Genomic DNA, 25925 nt, shown 5'->3' with positions numbered 1-25925 from the left:
AAGCTTCCTTAAACCTTGGGAAATACAAAGGTTGTGATGCCGTCTCCATAGGTGGTGGTTTGCAAAGTTACAGGGAGATTCTGTCTTTAAAGAATATTTAGAAAACTATGGAATAAAAGGAAACATCTTGGTGGAATTAGACTGTTCCCTGTATTTTGTAGGGAGGTAAAAAGAAATTATATAAGAAACATGTAACTGTGCGGTGTATAGTAATGGGTAGACAAAGTACAGTGAGATTAACTGGAAGTCAGTTTTAAATTTCTTTTCTATAAATTTTATACTTGTGTTCAATACCAGGAGTATATATGATGATAATTTTATTAATCTCCTTATATCTTATAGTGTGGTGGTTGGTTTTATTTTTCTGTTATTTGTTTGTTTGATTGTATGTTTGTTAACTTGTATGTACGTCTGTTTTTTTGTAAATGTATTTATTTTAAATTAATAAATATTTTTAAAAAGAAAGAAAGAAAGGAGATTCTGTCTAAACATACAGGAAAACTTTCTGACAGTAAGAGCTCTTCGACAGTGGAATGGACTCCATCGGGAGCAGCATCCGAAACTCCCGTTGCTCCAGGTGCATTTTGCGACAAGGAATTTCATTAGCGCGAGCAGTTTCTGAGCTCTGGGCTCAGAACTGCACCTAATATTTCAGGTTAAAACTATGGAGTGGAAGAAAAGGGGGACTTTTTTTCTGTCTCCCCACTTCCAGCTACTTTCTGAAGGCTGGAGAAGAGACCTTCTTAAGAATATTAGGGGGTGGGCAGGGGAAGGAGTAGACCATGTGAAAAAAAGGAATATAATATTTTAGTTGCAGATTAGTTGTGCAAATGGCTTGAGATACCTATTAGGTCCATCAATTACCATATAGGTAAAGATAAAGGGACCCCTGACAGTTAGATCCAGTCGTGGCCGACTCTGGGGTTGCGGCACTCATCTCGCTTTATTGGCCGAGGGAGCCGGCGTACAGCTTCCGGGTCATGTGGCCAGCATGACTAAGCTGCTTCTGGCGAACCAGAGCAGCGCATGGAAACGCCGTTTACCTTCCTGCCGGAGCGGTACCTATTTATCTACTTGCACTTTGACGTGCAAGTAGATAAATAGGATAAAAAGATAAAATAGTAGATAAAAAGGATGTCACATAGAGGAGGGAGAAAGGTTGTTTTCTGCTGCTTCAGAGAAGCGGACACGGAGCAATGGTTCCAAACTACAAGAAAGAAGATTCCACCTAAACATTAGGAAGAACTTCCTGACAGTAAGAGCTGTTTGACAGTGGAATTTGCTGCCAAGGAGTGTGGTGGAGTCTCCTTCTTTGGAGGTCTTTAAGCAGAGGCTTGACAACCATATGTCAGGAGTGCTCTGATGGTGTTTCCTGCTTGGCAGGGGGTTGGACTCGATGGCCCTTGTGGTCTCTTCCAACTCTATGTTTCTATGATTCTATGTGCTTTCCAACTGCTAGGTTGGCAGGAGCAGGGACCGAGCAACGGGAGCTCACCCCGTTGTGGGGATTCGAACCGCTGACCTTCTGATCGGCAAGTCCTAGGCTCTGTGGTTTAACCCACAGTGCCACCCTCGTCCCCCATATAGCATATGTTCAACACAAAAAAGAGCGACAATTTGTTGTTGGCAAAGGACAGCTGGACATATAAAGGGCCCCATTGCCTTCAGTAGCTTAGGGCCTCGTCAGACCTAAATCCGGACCTAGAAGGGCCAACTTGGAGACTTCAGGTCATCCCTGGAGGACCAACAACCCTTGACCTGTGTGTACACCACCGCCTCTTGTTTGGGAGAGAGGCAGTAGGGATGCAAGAATCAGCCGCTTCAGTTTTCCATAAATGCCTTTTTCTGGTGCTTTCCAGTCCCTGGGGGAATTTTAACGCTTTGCTCCTTCGAATCCCGAGACAGCCGCTCCATTTCTTTCTGAAATGTTGATTTGGCAAAGCTTATCGGAGGGGACCAGCTGCCTCGCTGCCGCCTTCGTTCCGGAATGCGGCATTTGGCCGGCGTTCGCCAGATTGGGTTTTGAAAAGAAAACCCGTCAGCTCTTTAGACATTTCACTCTGTGTCCTTCCCCGTCTTCTTCTTCTTCCTCCTCCTCCTCCTCCTCCTCGCAGCTGCCTGGGAGAAAAGAGGCCTTGCATTTTGTAATTGCATCTCATCAGATTCCATTGTCAGGGGAATGAACGTCATGCCAAGCCAAGGAGCTGTGTAAACGGACTTATGGGATCCGCCTGTCAGAAAAAAGGACCACATTGGGAACAGTGTCATTGATACGCATAAGAACATATGGAGAACCTCCTGGATACTTAATATTTGTGGAGATGATCAGCAGTATTTGAATGTTGTTGTTTAGTCATTTAGTCATGTCCGCCTCTTTGTGACCCCCTGGACCAGAGCACGCCAGGCACTCCTGTCTTCCACTGCCTCCCGCAGTTTGGTCAAACTCATGCTGGTCGCTTCGAGAACACTGTCCCACCATCTCATCCTCTGTCGTCCCCTTCTCCTTGTGCCCTCCATCTTTCCCAGCATCAGGGTCTTTTCCAGGGAGTCTTCTCTTCTCATGAGGTGGCCAAAGTCTTGGAGCCTCAGCTTCAGGATCTGTCCTTCCAGTGAGCACTCAGGGCTGATTTCCTTCAGAATGGAGAGGTTGGATCTTCTTGCAGTCCATGGGACTCTCAAGAGTCTCTCCTCCAGCACCAGAATTGAAAAACATCCATTCTTTATGGTCCAGCTCTCACTTCCGTACATCACTACTGGGCTCTATTAGGAACTCAAGAAAGAGCCTGGCCACTGGATCAGGCCCATGCCCCTACTAGATGAGCGATGCAACCCCAGAGTCAGCCAGGATTGGACTTAATGGTCGGAGTACCTTTACCTTTACATTGATTATGGCTTTCATTTTATGGATCAGTGGTCTCGTTAAATAGTAGAATTCATGTTCAATGGCTGTTTTAGGGGTTGTTTTTAAAAGTCTGGAATGCATTAATCCGCTTTGCATCACTTCCTATGGGAAAGCGCACCTTGGCTTTGGAACGCTTTGGTTTTGGAACAGACTTCTGGAACGGATTCAGTTTGAGAACCGAGGTACCACTGTGCTTCCAAGGTGGCTGCGCTGCAGATTTGTATAATGGCATAATGATCCCGGCAGTTTTATTTTCAGTTTCTTTCCTAATGATCCTCCTGCTTTTCACCCTTTAGCTTGGGATGAAGTAGCCCCTAATAAGGAAGTGGGGGGGGGTGTAGAGGGAGCCTACAGCTTTGGGTGTTGATCTGCTCTCCTCCGGTGGAGATGAATGGGGGGAAATGAAAACCCATTTGTGGATCAAAGGACTCCCTTCTTTCTCTCCGGCCTGGCTCCTGGCAGCCTGTCACCAGCTGGCAGCCCCGCCAGACGTCCTTGCCAAGTTCCTCCAGGCCCGTCTCGCTCGGAGGCAGTGGAAGGGAGAAGGGGTTGTCAAACTTTTCTTACCAAGCCCACACCTAGGCTGACAGCCTCATCGCTAGCTTTGCAGCCGCAGGCCCAGGGGCTACTGAACGTGGCAGCGTGGCCACCAATTGTTTCTGTGTGGACCCCGGACTCCCCCGAGGCAGCAGAATTTTTCCAGGCAAAACCCACATGGACCTTTTTCCACCCTGTTCTTGAACGATGGCAATGCCTTCTGGATCGAGAGGTGTGTGAGAGTGTTTTTGCAGAAACCTCAGGCTTGAGTGTGGCTGGGCTGTAAGGCAAGGTAAAGGTAAAGGACCCCTGGACAGTTAAGTCCAGTCAAAGGCGAGATACAGTGGTGCCTCGCAAGACGAAATTAATCCGTTCCGTGAGGCTCTTCGTATAGCGTTTTTTTCGTCTTGCGAAGCAAGCCCATTGACAGCTTAGCGGATTAGCGCTATTAGCGGTTTAGCGGCTTTTAACAGATCAGCTGTTAAGCGGCTTATCAGCGGATCAGCTGATAAGTGGCTTAGCGGCTTAGGAAAAGGGGGGGGGGGAAACCCCGCAGGAACTCGCAAGACATTTTCGTCTTGCGAAGCAAGCCCATAGGGAAATTCGTTTTGCGAAGCGCCTCCAAAACGGAAAACCCTTTCGTCTAGCGGGTTTTCCGTCTTGCGAGGCATTCGTCTTGTGGGGCACCACTGTACAGTCATATCTCATGTTACGTCCGCTTCATGTTACGTTCTTTCAGGTTACGTCCCGCGGTGACCCGGAAATACCGGAAAGAGTTACTTCCAGGTTTTGCCGCTTGCGCATGCACAGACGTGCAAAATGACATCATGCACAGAAGCGGTGAATCGTAACCTGCGTGTGCACAGGCGCACCGCTGCGGATTGCGTTCTTTTCATGTTGCGAACGGGCCTCCGGAATGGATCCTGTTCGCAACCAGAGGTAGCACTGTAAGGGGTTGTGGCACTCATCTCGCTTTACAGGCCAAGGGAGCCGGCGTTTGTCCACAGACAGCTTTCCGGGTTATGTGGCCAGCAGGACTAAACCGCTTCTGGCACAACGGGACACCATGATGGAAACCAGAGTGCACGGAAACTCCATTTACCTTCCCGCCAGAGCAGTACCTATTTATCTACTTGCACTGGTGTGCTTTCAAACTGCTAGGTTGGCAGGAGCAGAGACTGAGCAACAGGAGCTCACCCCGTTGTGGGGATTCGAACCGCCGACCTTCCGAACAGCAAGCCCAAGAGGCTCAGTGGTTTAGACCACAGCGCCACCCGTGTCCCTGTGGCTTGGATGGCATCCATCTGTCTCAGGAGATAACGTAGCAGCGCAACTTTCGGGGTGAGGTCAAGCTGTTGGGACGGTTGCAGCTCCTGCTGTGGCTGCAGAGACCGATATGGGAGAGACATGTTTTCATAGAATCATAGAGTTGGAAGAGACCACAAGGGCCATGGAGTCCAACCCCCTGCCAAGCAGGAAACACCATCAGAGCACTCCTGACATATGGTTGTCAAGCCTCTGCTTAAAGACCTCCAAAGAAGGAGACTCCACCACACTCCTTGGCAGCAAATTCCACTGTCAAATAGCTCTTACTGTCAGGAAGTTCTTCCTCATGTTTAGGTGGAATCTTCTTTCTTGTAGTTTGGAGCCATTGCTCCGTGTCCGCTTCTCTGGAGCAGCAGAAAACAACCTTTCTCCCTCCTCTATGTGACATCCTTTTCTATATTTGAACATGGCTATCATATCACCCCTTAACCTCCTCTTCTCCAGGCTAAACATGCCCAGCTCCCTTAGCCGTTCCTCATAAGGCATCGTTTCCAGGCCTTTGACCATTTTGGTTGCCCTCCTCTGGACACGTTCCAGTTTGTCCTTCTTGAACTGTGGTGCCCAGAACTGGACACAGTACTCCAGGTGAGGTCTGACCAGAGCAGAATACAGTGGCACTATTACTTCCCTTGATCTAGATGCTATACTCCTATTGATGCTGCCCAGAATTGCATTGGCTGTTTTCTTGCAGCTGGGGCAGATGAAGGCGTCCAGTTGTGCTGCTGCAGATGCCCCATGGCTTTTCTTCTCTCTGGCCTCCTCCCAGCCGTCATTCCTCCTCTGGTCACTGCTACAGATGCACAACCTGCCTGTCCGTCTCTAAACACTGCGTTTGTCTGCAAGGGATTCCCACACGGTGGGATTGATATCGCCAGCCTTCATGTGACGTTTGCAGACATTTCTGTGGCACAGAGTTCTGGTGGGAATGCCCCAAAATCCTAGCTATTCTGGACAACAGCCATATGAGAAATATGTAAAATAACTAAGCAAGTATTAGGCATCACCCCAGAATTGGCCCTACTAAACATGTTCCAAGACAACAATGCCCATTTACACCACAAAGAACTCATAACCCACCTAATTTCAGCAGCCAGAAACACCATAACCAGACACTGGAGAGACCTGTCAGGAGGAAGCATGGACCAATGGTACCAAGTAGTATGGGAAACAGCCCTACTAGAAAAATTAACCAATAAAATGAACCTGACATGGGGACAAATAGAAGAAGATGCCTTCACCCCGGTATGGCTCCCCTTTATCACATACACAGCCCAACAAGACAATGACAAAAATCCACCAACAGCATACAAATCAATATGGCTAACCTGATCCCAAAACACCCACCCACCCCACTCACACAAGAAAACAAAGACCACCACAGCCAACCACAAATGAACAACCACACCCTAGGCCAACCCCAACCTCTCTCACCACCAAAGGAACGCAAGTGAACAGCAAAAAACCTGCACAAGCAACGCTGACACCAAACCCTACATACATTAAGTAAAATATAAACATTGCCACCCGACCCCCCCATCTCCCCCCCTCCCCCCTCCCCCCCAATGTCTCAACAAATGAAACTGATTTGTAAAAATGTTACACGGAAAAAATACGAGAGACATTACACCTATTTCTGTAAAAGAAGAAAATCTTTAATTAAAAAAAAACTTCAAAAAAAGAGTCCTGCCAGTGGTGTCTGAAGCCAGCTCCCCACAGATCTCCCTTGGGGATCCTGACATCTTCTGTTCTTTAGACATGAGCAAGCCAGCGTAGACATCGCTGAGACAGGAGTGCGCACAGACTGGGAGCGTCGTCTTGGGAGAGCACATCTTAGTTTGGAACAATGTCCTGCTGTGTGATCCCAAAACAGCCAAGAGGATGGAGCAACTCCCCAGTGAGGAAAGATTGCAGCGTTCGGGACTTTTTAGTTCAGGAAAAAGGTGAATTAGAGATGACATGATACAAGTTATATATAAAAAGGGGATGATAGAGAGAGGTTTTTCTTCCTCTCGCACAACACTGGAACATGTGGACATCGAACAAAGCTGAATGTTGGAAGATTCAGGGTGGATAAAAACAAGCAGGTGTTCCTAGTTAAACTGTGGAACTCCTTGCCACCGGAGACAGCGATGGCTTTAGGAGAGGAGTGCACAAATTCATGGAGAGGGCTATTTTTTTTAATTAAAAAAATTATTTAGTTTTACAAATTCACTCACATAGATAACGTTGTTACAAATATAATAATTTTGCACAAGATTCTTCCGAATCCCGAGACTTTCTTCCTCCCCTCCGTGGTTTCTTTAAATAACTTTTTTTTTTAACTGCATGTTGTAAGTCCATCTAATTTACCATCCTCAATTATATCCAAAGTCTATGTATCGTTGCAGGAGTTACTTAAAGCCTGCCAAAGAGTTCATGTGTTTGCAGTAGTCTTTCAAATGCAGTACAGTGGTACCTCGGGTTAAGAACTTAATTCGTTCCGGAGGTCCGTTCTTAACCTGAAACTGTTCTTAAGCTGAAGCACCACTTTAGCTAATGGGGCCTCCCGCTGCTGCCGCGCGATTTCTGTTCTCATCCTGAAGCAAAGTTCTTAGCCCAAGGTACTATTTCTGGGTTAGTGGAGTCTGTAACCTGAAGCATCTGTAACCTGAAGTGTCTGTAACCTGAGGTAAAGGTAAAGGGACCCCTGACCATGAGGTCCAGTCACGGATGACTCTGGGGTTGCGGCGCTCATCTCGCTTTACTGGCTGAGGCAGCCAGCGTACAGCTTCCGGGTCATGTGGCCAGCATGACTAAGCCACTTCTGGCAAACCAGAGCAGTGCACAGAAACACCGTTTACCTTACCGCCGGAGTGGTACCTATTTATCTACTTGCACTTTGACATGCTTTCGAACTGCTAGGTTGGCAGGAGCTGGGACAGAGCAACAGGAGCTCACCCCGTCACGGGGATTCGAACCGCCGACCTTCTGATCGGCAAGCCCTAGGCTCTGTGGTTTAACCCACAGCGCCACCCGCGTCCCGAGGTACCACTGTATATATTTGTCCCGTTCTTTGTTGAAGTTTTGATCCTCCTGGTTTCTGATTTTCCTGGGTAATCATGCCATTTCTGTGTAATCCAGTAATTTCATCTGCCAGTCGTACCTAGTATGTATCATGTTGTCTTTCCAGCTCTGGGTAAAACCGGAGAAGTATCTCCAGCTTGGACTACTGCAATGCGCTCTACGTGGGGCTACCTTTGAAGGTGACCCGGAAACTGCAATTAATCCAGAATGCGGCAGCTAGACTGGTGACTGGAAGCAGCCGCCGAGACCACATAACGCCGGTCCTGAGAGATCTGCATTGGCTCCCAGCATGTTTCCGAGCACAATTCAAAGTGTTGGTGCTGACCTTGAAAGCCCTCAATGGCCTCAAAGGCCCAGTATCCCTGAAGGAGCGTCTCCACCCCCATCGTTCGGCCCGGACACTGAGGTCCAGCGCCGAGGGCCTTCTGGCGGTTCCTTCATTGCAAGAAGTGAGGTTACATGGAACCAGACAGAGGGCCTTCTTGGTAGTGGCACCCGCCCTGTGTAATGCCCTCCCTTCAGATGTGAAGGAAATAAGCAGCTGTCTTCTCTTTAAAAGACGTCTGAAGGCAGCCCTGTTTAGGGAAGTTTTCAATATTTAATGCTGTATTGTTTTTAACACTTGATTGGGAGCCGCCCAGAGTGCCTGGGGAAACTCAGCTAGATGGGCGGGGTATAAATAATAAATTATTATTATTATTGTTATTATTATTATTATTATTATTATTATTATTATTATTATTATTATCTGGCTATGGTCGGAGGCAGAGATGCTTTCGAATCCCGGGTTGCTGGAAACAGAGAGTTTCCAACAGGCCTCTGTTTGGCTGCCGTAAGACGGAGGATGCTGGACTCAATGGGCCTTTGGCCTCATCCAGGAGGCTGTCCTGAGCTTCTGAAGTCTTGGCAGACGGAATGGAGAGAGAGGTTTGCGATGTGATGTGCGTGGCGTCCTTGCATCCTTCTCCTCCTCCATCCGGTCCTCTCCTTTCCATCTCTGCTCCCAGGCTCCATGTTTTGCCCCCTTGCCCTTCCCCATAGCGTGGTGAAAAGTTCTCATATGGTCCTGGGGACAGGGAGGGCGAGGAGTGGGGAGGAGGGTGATGTCGGAGGCCTCCGCTTTTTCCTCTCTGACCTGCCGCCTCTCTTGAATGAATTCATTGTTTCCCAGACGGAGCGACCTTTTGCTCTCGCCCTCTCCAGGATGGAGTGACGCATCCCCCTTCAGTTTATCCAACCCTCTACGGTTTTTACAAGACTTCCAGGGGACAAGGCTGGAACAAAGGCTGTTGTGTGGGGAGGGTGAGCGAGGCGGTCCAAGAAGAGCTGCCGGTTTAGCCAAGAACCACCAGTCGCAGAGAGAGAGATTTTTCTGCCTCCACCACCCACAGACCTCATAGGAACTTAGGAAAATAGGAAACTGCATTATACAGCCAGACCCAAAATTTCGACGCCTCTCGCGCTGGTTTAACCCCTTTCCCTTTTAACAATACAAATTCTGCGAACATTCACCATATCTCTTCAAAATCATTTCTCCTACATATTCCCCGTCTTACCTTAATGGCACATTTTAATTTATCATTAAATTAAATTTCTCAGACTGGCCGCCTGAGAAACAGTTTCTACCCAAATGTGATTTTGGTTTTAAATGCATTGTAAGGAGTCTGTAGGGACGTGGGTGGTGCTGAGGGTTAAACCACAGAGCCTCTTGGGCTTGCCGATCAGAAGGTCGGCGGTTCGAATCCCGTGACGGGGTGAGCTCCCGTTGCTCGGTCCCTGCTCCTGCCAACCTAGCAGTTCGAAAGCACGTCAAAATGCAAGTAGATAAATAGGTACCGCTCCGGCGGGAAGGGAAACGGCGTTTCCGTGCGCTGCTCTGGTTCGCCAGAAGCGGCTTAGTCCTGCTGGCCACATGACCTGGAAGCTGTACGCCGGCTCCCTCGGCCAATAAAGCGAGATGAGCACCGCAACCCCAGAGTCGGCCACGACTGGACCTACTGGTCAGGGGTACATTTACCTTTACCTTTTTAAGGAGTCTGTATGGGAGTATATTGTATTTAAAAATGGGGTATCAGAGTTTTTAGGGGGCTAACCAGGTTGGGATAGTTGGGATAGCAGGCTTGTTGGGTTTTGAATGTGTAGATTTTTCAATTTCATTGTTCTTTATGGGACAATGACAGTAAAGATTATCGTATTTTATCGTATTGATAGCTATATCCCAAACCTCTTTGTACCATTCTTCCATTTTATATTCTACTAGCCCCCTTCCACTTCCTTAGCAAAACGACGACAAACCTCTGGTTACGTGAAACGTACTCAATAAACACACAAGACGTAACTGGCTGTACTTTTGAATAAATAAGGTATAATGTCCATTATATCAAACTATAGATTTCAACGGAAGTCTCATAAAGTTCAACGAAAGAAGCAGAAGATCCAGTGGATCAGTTCATTCTCTAGTCCAGCCTTTCTCAACCTGTGGGTCCCCAGATGTTGTTGAACTACAACTCCCATCACCCCTAGCTAGCAAGGCCAGAGCTCAGGATGATGGGAGTTGTAGTCCAACAACATCTGGGGACCCACAGGTTGAGAACCACTGATCTAGTCAGTTCATGCATAAGGTCCATACATGTACAAGTGTCTATTCCACCTGTCTGTTCATAGAGTCCAACAATCCACACGAAAGGTTGTTACAGTTCCACAGAATCCTTTCGCAGAGTCTAAGACAAGGATTTCCGGAATATTAGCCTTGTTTTGCCATCCTAGGCTTCATCAGTAGAACAGGCTCATATGTAATATTACAGGATAGTGGACCTTATAGCACAGTAGTCGTTGCTGTCAGTAAATTTGTGAGCAAGTCCTTTATAGCCTACGAACTTTCCACCCCATCGTAAATTGATAATAGTGTTAGCGCTGGACTTTTAGTCAGCTTTAACCCCGTGATTTCTGTTATCTCCTTAAAGACCCTTTGCCAAAAAAAATTGTACATATTTACACCCCCACCACATGTGAACATTGTTCCCCGTTTCCTGGCTGTCTCCTCCAACATAACACCAAATATCCCTTGTTTATTTGATTTAATCTGGCGTGTTAATTACCATCTCCAGGCAGGGGTCTCTTGCAGAGATTCGAATCAGGGACCTTCTGCATGCAAGCCAGGTTCTTGGCCCCTGACCTATACAGTCCTTCTCCATTGCAGGTTGAGACTAAAGAAGGGATTCAGTTCTTAAAAAGGTTCAGGGTGCACAGTAGGGCTGGGCGATAATCTGGTTTTCAACAGCTAAGGTAAAGGTAAAGGACCCCTGGACGGTTAAGTCCAGTCAAAGGCGACTATGGGGTAGTAGCGCTCATCTCACTTTCAGGCCGAGGGAGCTGGCATTTGTCCGCAGACAGCTTTCCGGGTCATGTGGCCAGCAGGACTAAACCTCTTCTGGTGCATGGAGGACTGTGATGAGTGCCAGAGCGAATGGAAAAACCGCCGGAGTGGTACCTATTTATCTACTCGCACAGCTAGGTTGGCAGGAGCAGGGACCGAGCAACGGGAGCTCACCCCGTCGCGGGGATTCGAACCGCCGACCTTCTGATTGGCAAGCCCTAGGTTTAGACCACAGTGCCACCTGCATCCCTCAGCAGCTAAACATTGTTCTATACATATAGATCACAATGTTTGAAATAAACATCGTGCTATACGGATAAATCACAATGTCTGAAATAAAGATGGAGCTCTGTAGAGCCATGGGCTGGCTTCACGGTTTTTCCCACATTGTTATTTTTTGCACAGCACACACACACATCATTTTTTTTTGTGATATATTGCCAGGTCACAAATAATGAAACCATTATCATGTTACTGGCTTCAAATCGATTTTGGACATTATATCACCCAGCCCTGGGACGTGGGTGGCACTGTGGGTTGAACCACAGAGCCTAGGACTTGCCGATCAGAAAGTCAGCGGTTTGAATCCCCGCGAAAGGGTGAGCTCCCATTGCTCGGTCCCTGCTCCTGCCAACCTAGCAGTTTGAAAGCACGTCAAAGTGCAAGTAGATAAATAGGTACCACTCCGGCGGGAAGGTAAATGGCATTTCCGTGTGTTGCTCTGGTTCGCCAGAAGTGGCTTAGTCCTGCTGGCCACATGACCCGGAAGCTGTACGCCGGCTCCCTCGGCCAGTAAAGCGAGATGAGCGTCGCAACCCCAGAGTCGGCCACGACTGGACCTAATGGTCAGGGGTCCCTTTACTTTTACCTTATTGCCCAGCCCTAGAAATATACAGTACAGGAAACGTGTTGGCTGAGAATGGCATTCTGGGGAGCGGAGATGGTAAATGGCCTGCCCTTTTTAAAATTGTGATGAAGGAGGAAGCAAGTTCACAGGCTAAAAACGTAAGATCAGAATGACACAAAAAAACTCCCACTCCATGCAGTTCCTTGTGAAAGCTTGTGCACCATTTAAAAGAGGAAAGAGGGAAAGGAATGTACAGTTTCGTATTCTGGCTTTTTATTGCTCACGGATAACCCTGTCCACACTGTACCACTATTCTGTACCATTATATGGTTGGTGAGTCTGTATTCCTGGCTCTCAGCACCCTCCTTCCTGGTTTCTCGCACCAATGGGCACCCTGCCCCTTAGCACAGCAGCTGCCTAAGGCCATCTGCAGATTTTTGCTGTCCTGTTGCCGCCCGGGTGCTGCTGCGATCCTTCTGGGTTCCTTCTTTGCCGCCCACACCAAGAACGAAAGACAGCAGTGGCGGTTTCAGAAAACAGAATCCGATTTCACCTTCAGCGTGGATGCTCTCCGCATCCACCAGGACTCCGGTTTCGTTTGGAGTTTCCTGGGAGCCGCGCGCCATTCCTGGATCACGTTGTTGGGGCTCAGTTTCGACGTTTGGGTTCCTCTGCGAAACCTCGGTGTGAAATTGGCTCGGAGTTTCAGTCTGGTGCTATCGTAGATGACCTTCAATATTTCAATAATAATAATAATAATAATAAATTTTATTTATATCCTGCTCTCCCCGGCCAATAAAATCACAGTAAAAACATAATAGGGGGGAAAGAGGGTGGGGCGAAGAAAAGAAAAGAAAAAACCAATTTAAAATACAGGTTAAAATGCAATTTAAAATGCAGCCTCATTTTAAAGTAGCTGATAAATCAAGACCACAAGGGGTGGGAAACATAAGGGTCAGACCGAGTCCAAACCAAAAGCCAGGCGGAACAGCTCCATCTTACAGGCCCTGCGGAAAGATGTCAAGTCCCGCAGGGCCCTTGTCTCTTGTGGCAGAGCGTTCCACCACGTCGGGGCCAGTGCTGAAAAGGCCCTGGCCCTAGTTGAGACCAATCTAACCTCCTTGCGACCTGGGACCTCCAAAGTGTTGTTATTTGTGGACCTTAAGGTCCTCTGCGGGGCATACCAGGAGAGGCGGTCCTGTAAATTGCTGTTATTGTTGTTGTTATCTATAGCCCTATATTCTTAGGTATATTTGGTCACTGCGAGAGCAGGATGTTGGGCTCGGTGGGCCTTTGGCCCAATTCAGCAACCAGGCCCTTCTTACGTCCTAATGGAACTTCCAGTTCCAGAGGCAGTCTATCATTCCCAGCTTCACAGATGTATTTCGCCATTGCGAGAACTGGGTACTGAACAAGATGATCTGTGGGCTCTCGTGGCGCCTAAAAGTCCTGGCGCAGGACATTCAGCAAGCTCCCCTGAACCCTTTCTAAAAGTTTCCTTCGTCCCTTGCAGGACGGGCGCCGGAGACCACATCACCATGCCCGAGGGAGCCCGCAGGGGCAGCACCAAGAGAGGCGGCAAGGCAGGTACGTACGCAAACCCACATGCCAGCAGAGATTGCGAAGCCCCAAAGCACCCTGCCTATGGGGCAGCTGGGCTGGCTGGGCCGAGGGGAGCTGTTTCCGTCCCAAACTTTTCCCGATTGGCAAAAGCTGCCTTATTGGAGATCTGTGTCTCTGAACAAGCCCAGCCCGGTGTGGGTTCCCCTTCCAGAGCATGAGGCTTTTGAAAAATAAATCCCCACCAAAGTCCGCTCGTCGTTTTTTGAGCCTGTGCATCTCTCTCTCTCTCTCCCTAGCCACATGCTTTTTGCAAGCGGCGAACGCTTTAGATGCAAGATTGTGGTACTTGGGGGGGGGGGGGAGGGAGGGAGGAAGCAAGCAGAGGAGAATAAGTGTGCGTCCTTTTGCACAACTGCCTCTCCTCCCAGCATCCTTCGCGAGGCAAACCACAGCTTCAAAAGGTGAGAGAGAGAGAAGAGAAAGCCACAAAAGGATGTTGAAGAGAGCGAGAAGGTTTTCTATTTTTTGAAAAGCCGGGGAGGCAGAAGGTGAATGCAGAAGACTTGTGGTGAGGTGGGGGGCTAGGAAAAAAGACCGGCCTCCTGTTGAACAGCTCCTTTGCACGTGGGGCAGAGATGGGGCAGGGCAGTCATCCTTTATGGTAGGGGGCTGAGCGTGTAACTTTGTATTTATTTCCAACCCCTGCTGCGTTCTCTCTTTTCCGTTTCCTCCTGGCCCCCCGGCTAGCAGCACCTCGGCCCTCGTCCGTCTCCTCGCTGAGTGGTCTCGGCTCCAGCATGGCGTCCGACCCCATCTTGGGCAGCTGCACCTCGGTCAACACGGTGTGCTCGGACAGCGACCGCCCGGTCAGCCTCAGCTCCTCGGCGTCGTCCGCCTCTCTTCCGGACAGCCAGAGTGCCTTCGGCAGCAGCGGGGGGCTGGGCGGCTGCCCCCCGACTTACCCCCAGCACCAAAACGGCAGCGACATCAGCCTGGACCTCACGCCGGTGGCCTTGCTGGACAGGCCGGGGGAAGCCCAGGCTGGCCCGGGTTGGTCGCCGAGTCCGGGCAGGGCCAGAGAGCGCCGGATGAAGCTGTCTCACCTGGACCGGGTGGTGATGGAGATCGTGGAGACGGAGCAGTCCTACGTCCGGGACCTCAGGAGCATCGTGGAGGTAAGGAAGGAAGGAAGGGCAGACAGGGCTGAGTGCCTGGCCTCCCCTTGCATTTTGATCCTGCCTTTCCCTCCCAGGGGCTTGTTGGCAACAGCCCTGTAAGGTAGGGCGGCAACGTGACAACAGGGCCTTTTCGGTGGTGGCTCCCCGTTTGCAGAATGCTCTCCCTAGGGAGGCTCAGTTGACACACCTTCATTATCTATCTTTAGGCGCCAGGCAGAAAATGTTCTTCTTCAACCAGGCCTTTGGCTGTTAAGCAATCCATGGTTGTTGTTGTTTTTTAAACTAGGGGGGTATCGTTTGTTATTGTGTTATGTATTTTTGTGTTTTTATGCTGTGTTCTTCAGATGAAGGGTGGTGTGTCAATTTAGTAAACGAAATGAAATAAGGTAGCTTAGGCTGAAAGGTGGTCAGGCTTGGCTTCACGGCTGAGCATGTTTAAACCCAGCCTACGTAGAACACTCCATAGCATGTTGATGGAATATTCCGTACGGTTCTGGTCGCCTTTCCTCAAAAAGGAGTTGGAAAAGGTTCCGCCAAACTGATTGAGGGGATGGAGCGACTCCCCGGTGAGGAAAGGTTGGGGCTTTTTAGTTTAGAGAAAAGAGGCAGCATGACAGAAGCATGTGAAATGATGCACAGCATGAAGAAAGATTTGGGAGAGAGAGATTTGGGTTTCCCCTCCTTTCTCATAACACTAGAAGCTGAATGCTGGAAGATTCAGGACAGGCCATAGGAAGTCCTTTTTCACGCAGCGCAGAGTTAAACTATGGAACTCCCTGCCACAAGAGGCAGTGATGGTTGCCAACCTGGAGGCTTTAAAAGGGGAATAGATGAATTTATGGAGGGGAGGGTGATCAGTGGCTGGATCAGGCAAGATTCTGTTTGCAAGTTTCCCACAACGGGCATCCAGTCGGCCTCTGCGAGAACAGAATGCTGGACTAAATAATAATAATAATAATAATAATAATAATAATAATAATAATACATTTTATTTATACCCCACCCTCCCCAGCCAAGACTGGGCTCAGGGCGGCTAACACCAAATAGAAAAGCAACTGATTGAAATACACCTTGAAAACAAGATTAAAATACAACATTAAAATGCAGCCTCATTTCAGTGGAAACTCAAATCAAAAACTTTTTGGGGATGAAAACATCAAGTCTTCACCAAGGCCAACTATCCAGACTGGTCCTACGTGGGCCAGAAAAAAAGCCAGGGAAGTCCCCAAATAGGAGTTCCATCACAGAAGGAAAAAGGAAAGAGGGGAGGGGATCAAGTTGATTCCAAGCCAAAGGCCAGGCGGAACAACTCTGTCTTACAGGCTCTGGGGAAAGAAATCAGATCCTGCAGGGCCCTGGTCTCATGAGACAGAGCGTTTCACCAGGCCGGGGCCAGTGTTGAAAAGGCCCTGGCTCTGGTTGAGGCTTATCTGACTTCCTTAGGGCCCGGGACCTCTAGGGTGTTGCTATTTATGGACCTTAAGGTCCTCCGTGGGGCATATCAAGAGATGAGCCTCCTTTGGCCTGACCCGGCAAACCTCTTCCTATATTCTTAACCCCAAAGTGCGGGGACAGAGTATTACGTCACACCATGCAAAAAGCGAACAAGCAATAGTTAAATAATAAAATTGTTGTGGCTCTCGCTGCGAGAAGTGAAGTTACAGGCAGCCAGGCACAGGGCCTTCTTGGTGGTGGCGCCCTCCCTGTGGAATGCCCTACCTTCAGAAGTCAAAGAGATAAAGAACTATATGAGTTTCAGAAGACATCTGAAGGCAGCCCCTGTGCTGGGAAGTTCCTGTGTTCTTGTTCTGACTTCAGTGTGAGGCGCAGCTAAGGAAATGTAAATTCCACAAAAAACACACAAACCCCAGACCCTCCAAGCGCCCCTATTTTCCAGGGACAGTCCCAAATTTAGGGAATCCGTCCCGGTTTCTGATTTGATCCAGGAATGTCCCACTTAAGGCGTTCCTATTTTCATGGGAGAAATGTTGGAGGGTATGGAGTTATGCGACTCTGCGAGCCAAGGAAATGAGTAACTACACAACCTTTAGAAGACATCTGAAGGCAGCCCTGTATGGGGAAGTGTTTTTGTTTAATGCTCAATGTTTTACATTCATACCTCGGGTTACAGACGCTTCGGGTTTTGTGATTTCGGGTTGGACACTGCGCCGAACCCCGAAGTACAGTGGTGCCCCGCAAGACGAATGCCTTGCAAGACGGAAAACCCGCTAGACGAAAGGGTTTTCCGTTTTGGAGGCGCTTCGCAAAACGAATTTCCCCCTTTTCCTAAGCCCTAAGCCGCTTTGCAAAACGAATTTCCCCCTTTTCCTAAGCCCTAAGCCACTTATCAGCTGATCCGCTAAAAGCCGCTAAACCGCTAATAGCACTAATCCGCTAAGCTGTCAATGGGCTTGCTTCGCAAGATGAAAAAACCGCTATACGAAGAGCCTCACGGAACGGATTAATTTCATCTTGCGAGGCACCACTGTACCGGAATTGGTTACTTCCGGGTTTCGGCACTTGCACATGCACAGAGGTGCTAAATCGCACTTTGCGCATGCGCAGAAACGCGGAATCGCGACCGCGCTGTGGGTTGGGAACGTGCTTCCCGCACAGATCACGTTTGCAACCCGAGCGTCCACTGTACGCAAGACGAATGCCTCGCAAGACGGAAAACCCGCTAGACAAAAGGGTTTTCTGTTTTGGAGGTGCTTCGCAAAACGAATTTCCTATGGGCTTGCTTCGCAAGACGAAAATGTCTTGCGAGTTCCTGCGGGGTTTTTTTCCTCCCCCCCTTTTTCTAAGCCGCTAAGCCGCTTATCTGCTTATCCGATAAGCCGCTAAAAGCCGCTAAAAGCCGCTAATAGCGCTAATAGCGCTAAGCCGTCAATGGGCTTGCTTCGCAAGACGAAAAAACCGCTAGACGAAGAGACTCGCAGAACGGATTAATTTCGTCTTGTGAGGCACCACTGTATTATGTTTTTATATGTGTTGCAAGCCACCCAGAGTGGTTGGGGAAACCCAGCTGGTTGGGCAGGGCATAAATAATAAAATAATATTATTATTATAAACCGTAAGAGAAAGACACAGTGACGCGCCGATGTCAAGCCAAGCCTCCCTTTTTCCTGAGCTGGCGTGTATCGTGGATTTGGCACATCTTAAATGCAAAGCATAGGAAATATAATTCCACCAGGTGACATAATAAGCATCTGGATCCTCCCCGGAAACATGTAGTTGATGCGTAATCTCCCCCGCAGTGGCCAAAAACCGTAAACTCTTACACCACACACCCCAGTGCAGACTTTTTCCGGTTTCTCGTTGCTGGGCTGTTGAAATCCTGGCTGCATCTAACACCCACGCTGAAAGCTCTTTGCAGCGAGAAGGTTTCTTGTTGCCCGTCCACATATTCAGTAATCTGGGGAAGCCCAGGCAGATGATTCCTTTCAAAATCTACCGTCTTAAGGAAGCCGTTTGTTCCTCCCTTTCCCTGGCCTGTTCGCATTCTGCTTTTCAGAAGAGCAGGAGTTAACTTGCGCGTTCCTGGCACACCTCCACGGCGGCGTTTAAAATTCAGCGTTTGCTTCGCGGCCAGCCTCAATGACATAAATTAACGGGGCGGTTCTTCGCTGTAATGTGCGAGAGAGCGAACGGCCAGGTGTTTCCTGATCCAGTTTTGCAGAGTTTTTGAACCACCGTGTTCTTCTGCTTACCTGTTCCTGAAAAAAGCAAGAGAGAGGCATTTGGCTGTACGGTGGTACCTCAGGTTACAGACGCTTCCTGTTACAGAATCCGCTAACCCAGAAATAGTACCTTGGGTTAAGAGCTTTGCTTCAGGATGAGAACAGAAATCATGCTCTGGTGGCTCGGTGGCAGCGGGAGGCCCCATTAGTTAAAGTGGTAGCTCAGGTTAAGAACAGTTTCAGGTTAAGAACGGACCTCCGGAACGAATTAAGTACAGTGGTGCCTCGCAAGACGAAAAGAATCCGTTCCGCGAGTCTCTTCATCTAGCGGTTTTTTCGTCTTGCGAAGCAAGCCCATTGATGGCTTAGCGGATTAGCGCTATTAGCGGTTTAGCGGCTTTTAGCGGCTTATCAGCGGCTTATCAGCTTATCGGATAAGCGGCTTAGCGGCTTAGAAAAAGGGGGAGGGGAAGGGGGAAAAACCAGCAGGAACTCGCAAGACATTTTCGTCTTACGAAGCAAGCCCATAGGAAATTCATTTTGCGAAGCACCTCCAAAACGGAAAACCCTTTTGTCTAGCGAGGTTTCCGTCTTGTGAGGCATTCGTCTTGCGGGGCACCACTGTACTTAACCCGAGGTGCCACTGTAGTCTGATCACACCAGAGCAACTGCCCTGTGAGGAATGGTTGCAGCATTTGGGACTTTTAGTTTGGGGGGAAAGGCAAGCAAGAGAGGGGGGGGGTTCTCCCTCTCCCATAAAACGCTAGAAATCGTGGACGTCCAACAAAGTTGAATGTTAGAAGATTGAAGGACTACTGCAGTACGCTCTCTGTGGGGCTACCTTTGAGGGTGACCCGGAAAGTACAACTAATCCAGAATGCGGCAGCTAGACTGGTGACTGGGGGCGGCCGCCGAGACCATATAACATCGGTCTTGAAAGACCTACATTGGCTCCCAGTACGTTTCCGAGCACAATTCAAAGTGTTGGTGCTGACCTTTAAAGCCCTAAATGGCCTCAAAGGCCCAGAATACCTGAAGGAGTGTCTCCACCCCCATCGTTCTACCCGGACACTGAGGTCCAGCTCCGATGGCCTTCTGGTGGTTCCCTCCCTGTGAGAAGCGGGGTTACAGGGAACCAGGCACAGGGCCTTCTCAGTGGTGGCGCCAGCCCTGTGGAATGCCCTCCCATCAGATGTCAAGGAAATAAACAACTATTTGACTTTTAGAAGACATCTGAAGACAGCCCTGTTTAGGGAGGTTTTTAGTGACTGATGTTTTAATGTATTTTTAATATTTTGTTGGAAGCCGCCCAGAGTGTCTGGGGAAACCCAGCCAGATGGGGGGGGGGTATAAATAATAAATTATTATTATTATTATTATTATTGGCAGGCAAAATAAAATACAGTGGTATCTCGGGTTACATATGCTTCAGGTTACAGACGCTTCAGGTTATAGACTTGGCTAACCCCGAAATAGTACCTCGGGTTAAGAACTTTGCTTCAGGATGAGAACAGAAATCGCGCAGCTGCAGCAGGAGGCCCCATTAGCTAAAGTGGTGCTTCAGGTTAAGAACGGTTTCAGCTTAAGAACGGACCTCCGGAACGAATTACCATATTTTTCGCTCTATAAGTTTTTGGAGGAGGAAAACAAGAAAAAAAACATTCTGAATCCCAGAAGCCAGAACAGCAAGAGGGATCGCTGTGCAGTGGAAGCAGCAATCCCTCTTGCTGTTCTGGCTTCTGGGATAGCTGCGCAGCCTGCATTCGCTCCATAAGACGCACACACATTTCCCCTTACTTTTTAGGAGGGAAAAAGTGAGTCTTATAGAGCAAAAAATACTGTACTTAACCCGAGGTACCACTGTGTTTCTTCATGCAGCACATGGTTAAACTTTGGAACTCCCTGCCTCAGGAAGCAAGGACAGCTACCAACCTAGATAGTTTTAAAAAAGGACTGGAGACAAATTCTGGAGGAAGTTAAGGCTATCAATAGCTGCTCCTCATGACGGCTGTGGTCTGCCTCCATGGTCAGAGGCATAAAGGCTTCTAAATGCTAGAAACCGCTGAAAGGTGGAGGTCTGTTGCCACCAAGTCCTGTTTGCAGGTTTCCCCAGAGACGCATCTGGTTGGCCACACTGAGAATAGGATGCTGGACTGGACGGGCCCCTGGCCTGATCCTGCGGGCTTTTCTCATGTCCTCGTATTCACAGGGGTGCTCTTAAATTCTCTCACCAAGGCCTGAGCCACAGGCAGTAAGGCCTGGTTGTGGAAGCAAGCTGTGATTTGCACTTTGCACGGGGTTGGTTTGGATGACCATTGGAGCCCTTCCAACTCTTACGATTCTTGTGTGCACCTTTTCAACCTGGGGACGCAGGGTGGGGGGTGGGTGGAGTTCTGAAACAGAGGGGTGCAGCCTGCTGGGGGGTGTGGACTCTGCAGCCCACTGCGGTCAGGAAACACATATTTAAATTTTCCTTCCTGCCCGTGCGTCACAGGGAAAGGTGCTACCCTCGTCTTCAGCCTGTGAGAGTTTCCTGTGCACAAAAAGCTTTCTTGTTCGGACAGACATGCCCCACAGCAAAATCAGGCCAGCGTTTTGAAACCCAAGACAGGGCTGTGTATGGTATGCTTCCCTGCTGCATAGAGATTGGCTTTCAGCTATTGCTCTGCCCACTGAGCACAACTCCCCTTCCCTGAGCAACACTGAATGCTGGAAAATTAATAATATAATATAATATAGTCATACCTCATGTTGCGTCTGCTTCAGGTTGCATTTTTGGGGGTTGCAGATCGCTAAAACCCAGAAGTACCGGAACGGTTTACTTCCGGGTTTCGGCAGTCACGCATGTGCAGAAGTGCTAAATCGCGCTTTGCGCATGCGCAGACATGGGTTGCGAAAGCTGCGGGTTGTGAACGTCCACTGTATAATATAGTGATACCTCGGGTTACAGACGCTTTAGGTTACAGACTCTGCTAACCCAGAAATAGTACCTGGGGTCAAGTACTTTGCTTCAGGATGAGAACATAAATCGCGCAGCGGCGGTGAGAGGCCCCATTTGCTAAAGTGGTACCTCAGGTTAAGAACAGTTTCAGGTTAAGAACGGACCTCCGGAACGAATTAAGACATACTCTGGTCCATGGGGTCACGAAGAGGCAGACACGACTAAACGACTAAACAACAACAATAATATTTAATGCTGTATTGTTTTTAACACTTGATTGGGAGCCACCCAGAGTGGCTGGGGAAACTCAGCCAGGTGGGCGGGGAATAAATAATAAATTATTATTATTATTATTATTATAACAAAATAGATGGCTTTAAAAGAGGATTGAGCAAATTCATGGGGGAGCAGCCTATCGACGGCTGCCAGCCGCAGCAGCCAAGCACTGTTTCTGAATGCCAATTCCTGGAGGTCCCAGGGGCTCCCAATCAAGTGTTAAAAACAATACAGCATTAAATATTAAAAACTTCCCTGAACAGGGCCGCCTTCAGATGTCTTTTAAAAAGAAGATAGCTGCTTATTTCCTTCACATCTGAAGGGAGGGCGTTCCACAGGGTGGGCGCCACTACTAAGAAGGCCCTCTGCCTAGTTCCCTGTAACCTCACTTCTCGCAATGAGGGAACCACCAGAAGGCCCTAAGCGCTGGACCTCAGTGTCCAGGCAGAATGATGGAGGTGGAGAAGCTCCTTCAGGTATACTGGGCTGAAGCCATTTAGGGTTTTAAAGGTCAGCACCAACACTTTGAATTGTGCTCAGAAATGCACTGGGAGCCAGTGTAGGTCTTTCAAGACTGGTGTTATATGGTCCTGGCGGCTGCTCCCAGTTACCACTCTAGCTGCCGCATTCTGGATTAATTGCAGTTTCCGGGTCACCTTCAAAGGGAGCCCCACGTAGAGCGCATTGCAGTAGTCCAAACAGGAGCATGCACCACTCTGGCAAGACAGCCTGCAGGCACGTAGGGTCTCATCCTGCGTACCAGATGGAGGTGGGAGACAGCTGCCCTGGACACAGAATGGACCTGCGCCTCCATGGTCAGCTGTGAGTCGAAAATGACTCCCAGGCTGCGCACCTGGTCCTTCAGGGGCACAGTTGCCCCATTCAGGACCAGGGAGTCCTCCACACCTGCCCGCCTCCCGTACTTCTGTCTTGTCAGGACTCAACCTCAATCTGTTAGCCGCCATCCATCCTCCAACCGCCTCCAGACACTCACACAGGACCTTCACCACCTTCACTGGTTCTGATTTAAAAGAGAGGTAGAGCTGGGTGTCATCTGCATATACTGATGAACATCCAGCCCAAACCCTGCTTGCTGGTTTCCCACCGGCATCTGGGGTAAGAGGACGCTGAACTAGACGGGTCCTTGTCTTCCTCCAGAAGGTCTTCTTTGAGCCCTGGATTTGCCATCAGGCATTGACTCTGCAGCCCCTCTAGCGTGGAAGCAACTTCTGGAGGCGAGCCCATTTGCCATCGCCTGCCGAGCTTCTTCCTCCAGCCTCTGCTTCGCTTTACTGCTGGAATTTCTGGAATTCTCTGGCCTCTCCTGGGACCACTGAAAGAGGAGAGGGAAGCCGACTGGGGTCTGTCTGGCTGCGGAGACGGTTTCTTGCGTGCCTCTAAATTAAGACCCGCCTGGCCGTCCCTCTCTCATTGTCCGCACATCGTCTCTCTGAATTCCCAACGGCTCTTTGGCCCGTTTACAAGTGACACGGAGCTACTCCTCTTACGAGGAAAGGTGTCCGCGTTCGGGACCTCTTAGTTTAGAGGAAAGGCGAGTAACTGGTGGCATGAGTAATATTTATAAAAACAATGTGCAGCATGGAGAAAGCGATCACAGGAAGGTTTTATCCTTCTCTCTCATAGCACTAGAACTCGTGGGTGTCCGTTGAAGGTGAAGGCTGGAAGATTTGGGACTGATGAAAGAAAGTCCTTTTTCACAAAACACATACAGTGGTGCCTTGGTTCTCAAACTTAATCCACTCCGCAAGTCCATTCAAAAACTGAGGCCCATAGAAAGTAATGCAAAACGAATTAATCCCTTCCAGACTTTTAAAAACAACCCCTAAAACAGCAATTGAACATGAATTTTCCTATCTAACGAAACCATGGCTCCATAAAATGAAAGCAATCATCAATGTACTGTACTATAAAATAAATAAGACAGTATTGTAGGTGATAAAAACTATTTGGATGGGGGGCTTTTATCCATTTCCACAGTCACACATTCAATCAATCAATCAATCAATCAATCAATCAATCAATCAGTAGCTGAACTAGGTTCTACACAGTCACAAAAACAAATTAACTGAAAAAGCCTCAAAAACAAAAACACAAAATAAATAGCCAAAACAAAAGCGCCAAACTTAATCCGTTCCAGAAGTCTGTTCGAAATGTTGGAAAACCAAGGCGCAGCTTCTGATTGGTGCAGCCGACAACCGCATCAGATGTTCAGCTTCCGAAAAACATTTGAAAACCGGAACACTTACTTCCTGGTTTACGGAAGTTTGAGGACCAGAGCTTTTGAGAACCAAGGTGTTTGAGAACCAAGGTACCATTGTAGTTGAACTATAGAACTCACTGTCACAAGAGGCCATGTTGGCCTCCAACTTGGATAGCTGTAAAAGAGGATTGGGCAAATCCCCAAAGGGTGCTCATCAATGGTTCCTCTTCATCCTGGAGAAGAGTGACTAGTGGGGTGGCACAGGGTTCTGTCTTGGGCCCGGTCTTATTCAACATCTTTATCAACGACTTGGATGATGGACTCAAGGGCATCCTGATCAAATTTGCAGATGACACCAAACTGGGAGGGATGGCTAACACCCCAGAGGACAGGATCACACTTCAAAACGACCTTGACAGATTAGAGAACTGGGCCAAAACAAACAAGATGAATTTTAACAGGGAGAAATGTAAAGTATTGCACTTGGGCAAAAAAAATGAGAGGCACAAATACAAGATGGGTGACACCTGGCTTGAGAGCAGTACATGTGAAAAGGATCTAGGAGTCTTGGTTGACCACAAACTTGACATGAGCCAACAGTGTGATGCGGCAGCTAAAAAAGCCAATGCAATTCTGGGCTGCATCAATAGGAGTATAGCATCTAGATCAAGGGAAGTAATAGTGCCACTGTATTCTGCTCTGGTCAGACCTCACCTGGAGTACTGTGTCCAGTTCTGGGCACCACAGTTCAAGAAGGACACTGACAAACTGGAACGTGTCCAGAGGAGGGCAACCAAAATGGTCCAAGGCCTGGAAACGATGCCTTATGAAGAACGGCTAAGGGAGCTGGGCATGTTTAGCCTGGAGAAGAGGAGGTTAAGGGGTGATATGATAGCCATGTTCAAATATATAAAAGGATGTCACATAGAGGAGGGAGAAAGGTTGTTTTCTGCTGCTCCAGAGAAGCGGACACGGAGCAATGGCTCCAAACTACAAGAAAGAAGATTCCACCTAAACATTAGGAAGAACTTCCTGACAGTAAGAGCTGTTTGACAGTGGAATTTGCTGCCAAGGAGTGTGGTGGAGTCTCCTTCTTTGGAGGTCTTTAAGCAGAGGCTTGACAACCATATGTCAGGAGTGCTCTGATGGTGTTTCCTGCTTGGCAGGGGGTTGGACTCGATGGCCCTTGTGGACTCTTCCAACTCTAGGATTCTATGATTCTATGAAGAGAGGGACATCGATGTTCCTGGGACCTCTCCTGCAGTGTTGCTCACTTCCTCAGAAAGCCGCCTGAATGGCTCGGGGCCGCCTCTGCTTCACGCAACATCATACCTCATGTTACGTTTGCTTCATGTTACGTTTTTTCAGGTTGCGTCCCGCAGCAACCCAGAAATACCAGAATGGGTTACTTCCAGGTTTCGCCACTCATACCTGCGCAGAATCACAAAATGACGTCACGCACATGTGCCGAAGCGGCGAATCGCAACCCGCGCATGCACAGACGCGCCACTGTGGGTTGCGCTTTTTTCATGTTGCAAACGGGCCTCCAGAATGGATCCCATTCGCAACCAGAGGTGACACTATATTATTATCATCATCCTCTTTCTCTTCTGGGCGGCTGGTCCAAGAGCATCTTCTCCCAAGCCTCTTGGCAGCCGAGGACAAACAGAGAGCGGCTGCGGCGTCTAAACATTGGCTGTTTCCGTCCCTGCAGAGATGGGACGACGTGAGGGTCCCTTATGGGAAAGGACAGAGTCTTTGTGCTGAGGACACATTATTATTATTATTTCTTCTTCTTCTTCTTCTTCTTCTTCTTCTTCTTCTTCTTCTTCTTCTTCTTCTTCTTCTTCTTCTGCAATCCCTCGTAGCTGAGGAAGATTGTCTTCCATGAACACGGTCTTAACAGTGAGCCCATAAGTGACTGTGGAGACCAATTCTGGATCCGCACATCCGCAGTGGGGACATGGGTTTCCAGGCGGGAGTTGATCCCGGTGTGGATTTGCCAAGTGTGCCTT

General features: G+C 48.7%; 1 protein-coding gene and 1 long non-coding RNA gene across 6 annotated transcripts in view; one reads left to right on the top strand and one right to left on the bottom strand.

Moving 5' to 3' along the window:
- The window catches only part of PLEKHG2 (pleckstrin homology and RhoGEF domain containing G2), an 82950-nt gene that overhangs the window by 8700 nt on the left and 48325 nt on the right, over window positions 1-25925 (top strand). For 2 of the 5 annotated variants that reach the window (XR_013841311.1, XM_079985263.1), the window contains exons 1-3: window positions 6519-6705; window positions 13565-13638; window positions 14362-14789. Coding sequence is in view for 4 of the 5 variants with exons in the window: in XM_079985263.1 (XP_079841389.1) it covers window positions 6644-6705; window positions 13565-13638; window positions 14362-14789 (564 nt within the window). In the remaining variant the exon portion in view is untranslated. Of the gene's footprint in view, window positions 1-6518; window positions 6706-13564; window positions 13639-14361; window positions 14790-25925 lie in introns of those variants that run through there. The other 3 variants (XM_079985264.1, XM_079985266.1, XM_079985265.1) reach the window with 3 other exon arrangements.
- Window positions 1-25925, bottom strand: part of LOC307221390 — a 119816-nt gene that overhangs the window by 93304 nt on the left and 587 nt on the right. The gene's annotated exons all lie outside the window — the stretch shown is intronic.

The sequence above is a fragment of the Podarcis cretensis genome, assembly GCF_951804945.1.
Source record: "Podarcis cretensis genome assembly, chromosome: 8".
NCBI lineage: Eukaryota > Metazoa > Chordata > Lepidosauria > Squamata > Lacertidae > Podarcis > Podarcis cretensis.
Note: the sequence above shows the minus strand (reverse complement) of the source record. Positions and strands in the feature narration are given on the sequence as shown.